This window comes from Gavialis gangeticus, unplaced genomic scaffold (assembly GCF_001723915.1).
Source record: "Gavialis gangeticus isolate Ggan-Ray unplaced genomic scaffold, GavGan_comp1, whole genome shotgun sequence".
NCBI lineage: Eukaryota > Metazoa > Chordata > Crocodylia > Gavialidae > Gavialis > Gavialis gangeticus.
Genome location: NW_017728964.1, coordinates 11,161,969 through 11,168,792, shown reverse-complemented (window position 1 = coordinate 11,168,792; position 6,824 = coordinate 11,161,969). Strand labels below are relative to the sequence as shown.

The 6,824-nt window shown below is 38.6% G+C and overlaps 1 protein-coding gene across 4 annotated transcripts in view; it reads right to left on the bottom strand.

Moving 5' to 3' along the window:
* Positions 1-32: 32 nt before the first annotated feature.
* The window catches only part of TNRC6C (trinucleotide repeat containing 6C), a 228,891-nt gene continuing 222,099 nt past the window's right edge, over positions 33-6,824 (bottom strand). For all 4 annotated transcript variants that reach the window (XM_019502795.1, XM_019502800.1, XM_019502786.1 and 1 more), the window contains 4 exons: positions 5,263-5,457; positions 3,745-3,815; positions 2,215-2,354; positions 33-1,051 (listed from right to left, as the gene is read on the bottom strand). In XM_019502795.1, coding sequence (XP_019358340.1) covers positions 691-1,051; positions 2,215-2,354; positions 3,745-3,815; positions 5,263-5,457 — 767 coding nt within the window. In that variant the 3' untranslated portion in view covers positions 33-690. The remainder of the gene's footprint in view (positions 1,052-2,214; positions 2,355-3,744; positions 3,816-5,262; positions 5,458-6,824) is intronic.

Here is a 6,824-nt window from a genome sequence, read left to right as displayed (position 1 = left end):
TTTTTTTTTTTTTTTTTTTTTTTTTTTTTTTTAACTTTTTATATTTTTGGGATTAAAAAAAAATTACATGACAAAGTAATGAAACAAGGGTAATGTGCATAGGCAGATCCATGGGAGTAGTGGACACAGAGATTCCCCACCCCCCACCCCCCCAATTCAATCTGTACAGTCAATAGTTACCATTCAGATTCATTACTTTTCTGTACCAATGATAAATATCACACTCCTCCCCCTTCTGATTACTGGGTCCGCCTCTGGTAATGTGCATAATAGTCACAGGCTCATTTTAAATAGGCTTTCATTTCCCCCCTCCCCTCAAAGTTGATAACATAACCCTTTCCAGCCCAAATTTCTGAAAAGTGCCCTTCATGATAGACCTATTCTAAGCAGCTTTTATACTTTGTTTAAAAACACCATACAAACATAAAAAGACAACATAAAATAAAAAGCCATGAAAAAATAAAACCTGTCATTAGCATGTGACACTGACCAAATGTAGCCCATACTGTTTCATTAACAGTTCACAAGGACTTCTGCAGTTTCATATTTGATATTGGACAGAGGTACTAAAAAGGGCTGCCAGTCTGATCTGTTAAAGCTGGATTCTTCGTGAAGCCCTGGACTGGAAAGGGTTACAATTTTTTCTTTTAGTGCTGATGATTGTTTTTTCCATTTTGTTTCTTTTGTTTCCTAGATAGACTCCCCGCTGAGAAGATCACCTGGGAGCAGGGTATTCAAAGGTGTTGGGCTTCCAATAACCCTGCCATCGTCGGTGCTTGGGGGCCCCCAAAGGCTGCTTGAGTACTGAGGGACCCCACCCCAAAGCAGATCGCTGCTCCCTTTGCTACTCAGGCAAGGAGTATTCCAGTGGCCTGCATCATTCCGCACCAATCCATGAGAGCTGCTTGTAGAGCCCAAGCGAGTCTGATTGGTTCCAGTGTTGGACTGCCAACTGGAGGTGGGTGGCAGTGGCTGGCCTTGTGCTAAGAAACGGTTTACTTCTTCTTCACCAGCAAACTCAGCCAAGATGGTAGTGTTTCCTAAAACACACCTAACAACAAACAACATAACAAGGTGAAGGAAAAGAATGTGAAGGGCATTATTTTCAGAAGTGTCAAGAGATTTCCAAAACTGCGAAACCCATTTTCATTTTGAATGGAATGGCCAACAAAATTAGGTTCACTCTGCACACTTTAGAAATCCTATCCTTATTCAGTTTCATCTCAGTAATCCCCTCTATTTCACAATTACATGTGTGTGCACGCCTATGCCCATTCTCCTTAGTCGCAAAATTTACAGATGAGTTAGACCTAATGTACTGATACAGCATAGCAGTTACCAGTTTTAGTATGATTTTAAAAAATAATGTAATATATACAACATAAAACAATATTTCTGTACATATACTCAATATACATGGCAAAACCTCAGCTGTGATTCTTCGGAGAAGTACAGGTATATTCTGTTTATTCTTGTCCAAAACTCTTCTTATGGATTTCTCTAAAGCCTCAAGAATAATCAGGAGTGTTCTCTGTGTACATTTAAAATGTACATTTATTTTTAAATCCATATATTAATTTTAGAGCATGGATAACTCCTTTGGCTACAGTTCTTTCTATTCAGGATTCCAGATCTCAACAGATATCATTAATTGAAGGGTGATTTTTCACGTTTGTTTTGAATGTTTCTATGGTAATTAAGCCAAAGTCAACACTTTAAAAAACAACGCTATGTATATCATTCTTAATACTTTTCTTCATTACATAGACTTTTTGCAGTTACCTGATCAGTATCATAGTGGAAGGCTAACTGCAACTGTACATAACAGAGTGACTGTTATTGCTATATGTTCAGACACAGGGACTACCATAATGGAGTAAGTCAGTTGTACAGCTACCCTGGTATCTTATCTGTAGCAGTGGTCAGCACCAGAAGCTTCTGAGAAAAGTACTTTACATTGCAATTACAGTATCTGCCAACAAAATACACTTCTTTTCAACCTTCAGGAGTTGGTGGTTTGACTCGCATACCCTTGACCCATGAGAATTTCTTTATATTTTTAATCCTTCCTAATGTTACTGAAGTACTCATTCAAATAAAAATCAAATTCTTTTTTAACCTACATAAAGCTTCTGACCTCAACGACACTGTGTCAGAGTTCCCCCCGTGCTAAATTCTACCTATGAGAAAAGGAAAAGAGGAGAAGAACCGTACATATGCAGAGACTTCTGGGCCTTGGCTGCTTCTTCCTTGGAACTGTATCGGACCACAGCGTTCCCTTGAGTCAGGTTCAGGTGGAATGTAATTAGAGGGCCATGTTGCAAACACAGTGTCCGCAGTGTAGAACCATCAATCTAATTAGAGAAAGGGAAAAGACGTTGATTCTTCTGGGATTTTCCTCACTATATTTACTAATGGCAGAGGGTTTAAATGATAAACAAAAAAAGCATGCAATGAAAAGGACAACGGTGTTCTCTAACGAAAGAAATGGACTTTGACAAATCACTGCCTCCATCTAGAACTCTGATTCTTTCTGTGGCTCAACACAGAACCTGCCAGGTTGAAGAGATAAAAATGATATTTATTATCTAAAGCCTATAAAGGTGGGAGTCTAAATGTTCATAAATAGTTTATAGCCCTAAAATACTGCTCTCTCAATACTCTGAGTCTTAAGCCTCTCCATATGATCTGTACTTTGGCCAAACAGGAGGAACCGACAGACTACAGATACTAAAAGGAGTAATAAAAGCATAGTAAACTTGGATTTTAAATCTTTGAATTATGCCCCAAAGGCCATTCATACATCAAACTTTCATACAAAAATGGTGCACACTGGATGGCTAATACATATGAATAAAATTCATATTTGATTTGATAGCAGTTTAAGAACTCGAATTCTTTCTGGTGAAAAGTTACCACTGCATTTCATTCTATCAAAACAATCCATATGGAGCACATCGATATTATCCAAGCAACTGTTAACCTCTAAGTAACTCCTTGCTCATAAAAACCTGCTCCAAAGGATATTTGATCCTGTTTAATATCAGGTCTAAATAAAAATATATAGTATAATTTGTTAAAAGCATTATGGCAACTATGCAGCAACCTATTATTGCCATGCAGACGAAATTACAAGCCTTGATAGATGTGTGGCTCCCCACTGTAACTGATGGCACTTCACAGGAAGTGCCATGAGTTACAGCGATCCCCTTGACCCAACAGATGTTCTCTCTTGGGTCTGGGTGGGTGAGGGATCGAGCTCCATTTTGGAGCACCTTGGTGTGGGCTTCAATTCATCTGCCCCCCCACCCCCAACCCTCCAGCAGAGGCTAGGCAAAGCTCAGTCTCCTCACACCAAGCTCCTCTTGCCCCCCATCCCATCCTGAAGACAGCACTGGGGGTAGGGCTGGGCCACATGAGCCCAGCCTTGCTCCCAGGCAGGCACTGACAGAAGTTAATGAAGGCACTCCGCTATGAAGCACTTTCATCTGCACACTCATATAATGAGGGATCGTTTGTTGTGCAACTGGGCACTTTTAAAGCACTCTGCAGCTGTGTACATCTGGCAGGGCACGGCTGGAGAGTGCTTTCAGGGGGCTGATCACTTGATAAAATGTCTGTTCTGTCAGCACCCTACATTTTGCTTAAATCTGAGCAAAACTATTGAGGCTAATAAGCTTTCTTTCAACCATCAATTAAATATGACATGGCTGTTTGTATAGTAAGTCATGTAATTCTGCTTACTTGGGGTGTGAGGTTTCGGAGAACCAGCCAGCTGCTTGTTCTTCCTGAGTTGTCAGTACTCCATGCAGAACCTATACAACAAATTGAGAAATGAATGTTTTAGGACCTAGTGAAAGCAAATTTGGGGTTTGATTCTCATGACAGAATATATAACATGCAGGATACAACACACTAGCAAAACAACTGCTATTGCCAACTTGCACATTAGCAACCAATCAGGCCATTTATTCTCCAACCTGTTTAACTATCTTGTTCTGAAAGAAGGGTTACCCGCTGAAGCAGAATGCTCCTCACACTGTCCCAGCTGACTTGAAAGGATCTGTGTATTTTTCATATTTCTGAAATTTTTCTTCCATGAATGACTCCCAGAGCACCATACTGGTTAAAGCATGTATGTCACTAAAATTTCTTTCAGGTTACATTAGAAATAACCAGAAGACATTTTACAAGCAACACAAATCCCTGAAATCTCAGACTGTTGGTTGCTAATATATTAAATCTTTTAACTTTTACAGAACTGCAGTATATTGCTACATCACCAATGATACATTATTCGTATCTGGCTTTTATTCATAGCAGGAAAATGTCTACATTGACCGTGTTCTGCATTCAGATATGGGAACACAACTGGCAAAATCTGCCTTTCCATCCTCAACCTGGTATTTTACAGGAAGAAAATATATGGCCATGACATTTACTACTGGCATTAGAAAAACTGCAGTCCTTCAGACAGTGGGTGACCAAAGGAAGGCTGCAAATGAAATCTTGGCAGCATTACTATGTTCCTATGAGGTGTAGGTTTCCAAACAAAAAACAGACACTTGAACAGTGGCAGTCACGAAGAGCCGAGAATCACCAGCCTTTTGGGAAGATCACCGATAAAACAGTCAGCTATTAGCTATAACACTTATTTCTGAAGCAGACTTCTGTGAACAAATGCACAGAGTATATAGGTTTTTTCCCCCTCAATTTGTGACTAAATTAAATGCTGATATCTAGAGAAAGGGAATGTTCATGAAGCAAATTAGAGCTAGTCTCTGGGACTCCATCATCTGATCAACTGCTTAAAGGGATAATCAGGTCTTAGACATTGTGCATCTCTGCTCACTCTGTGTGTGCGTATATACATTCCTTGTCAAATAATACTGATTAATTAGGTAAAACTGAAATCTTAGAACCATTCAGAGGATACCTGCCACAAAATAGGAAAAAAAGTTTCAAACTATTTAGACAAAAGCGAAGGGTTTATAAAATAGAAAACCATTTGGGAACAAAATTTATTTTTCGCACTAGTCTGACCAACTGATGACTATTTTGTTTGAAACCATCTGGAAATCTCAGAAAATAAAACGTACCTTTCATCTCCAAAGTTGTTTAACCCTACATTTATTGTACCGCACGTGGCTGGAGCATAGTATTGGAGCCAGGGGGTACAATGCTTCTGTACCATAGAGAATAGAAGTAAATAGAGCATAAAGAAGGAAGGCAAAGCATTACAGTAAAACGTCATAAAAGTACCAGAGGAGTAAGAGCTGGTCCAACCCAGTGGGCTGGCACCCCAGGTAGATGATGGCTTGGTGTTTGTTAAGCCTGGAGGTGGTCTTGTAGGAGCAGTAGTGTTTCTGGGTACCTTCCAAAGTTCATGGGATAGAGAGGCCTGTGTGTGAGAGATTGGGCCAGACGACCATGTAGACTTGATGTCTGACAATTTACCTGCAACAGAGAAATTTTCATATATTTTTAGGCTGAAATGTGAACAATTTGACTGTATTTATTACAGCTAATCCTCAAGTCATGGTCCTTATAGGAGAACCGGAATAGTCTTCTGTAGTATCAGTGCCATCAATTTCATTTATAGTGAACTTATACACCCCTGAATGCAACTGAGGGACCTTTGTACTTAGAGAATTTAATCTGCATATGGATTACATATCCCCCTTGCTGTACCTCCTAGCACTCTCTTGCTCATAAAGGACAAGAACCAGAGAATAAGATTGAATATCTCAGAGTCTACTTACACAGAAACTGATAAACACTTCATAAATTATTTAGCTCAAATGTTCACGCAATGAAGTTTACCCACTTTCTGCATCCAAGCAAGTACAGGCAATGTTTTATTTAAAAGAAGACACTGACATGTACTTATGTTCTCAAGTACATTCAGTATTTAGCAGATTCAAGAACACCTAGAAGGGGGAAGTATTTTCAAGCCCTCATACACTGAGACCAACAATTTTCATATGAAAAACTCCTTGTACCACAATCTTTTCGTTTTGCAGATTTATTGTCCACTGTGTTATACTTTTAAACCTATGTTCAATTCTCTAAAAAGTATTGTGATCACTTGTATTGCAATTCCTCACAAACCAGGGCTTTATCAAGCGTATTATGCTTGATAAAGACAAACATTACAATTAAAATATAAATTATCTTTTAAGTATTTATGAAAACAAAAAGAATCTAAATAAAACAGAAAGAACCTAAAGTTGTAGATATTACCAACACAACATAAAACATCAAAAATCATCCTAGAAATATTTCACTTTTAATCTTACATATCCCTGTGCCTGCCTCTTGTGGCAACATATGTACCAAACATAGAGCTTGATTCCTCTCTCTCAACACCAAAATTGGGTCATCCTCATTTAAATCAATAAATTTGCTGAGGAGTAAAACTGGTATCAAGTGAGAGGACAAATCAGTTCCATGTTTTTGTATAAACTACAGTGACAAAAGGAACTTAGCAATACTGCTCAAGAAACACTGTCAAGTGAGATTTTCAGAATTTGTAATTTAACATGACAAATGCACATTAATAGGTTAGATGTTGCTATGTCACTGCTTCTCATGGGGTTAAACACACAGCTTAGATGTAGTAGCAAAAAAAAAAAAAAAAGGCAAACAAAGCAGAAATGTGTTGCAGATAAAATTAAGAGAAAAATAAGCCACTTCTTTCACTTCCTTGTACTAGAACATTTCAGATAATGCTCCTTCTCTGGCTTTCTGGCAAAGTGAACCTGAATTAGTCAGTAAGGCCCCTAGATGCTGCAGCTTCATTTAAATTAAAGAGTTGAGGTTTT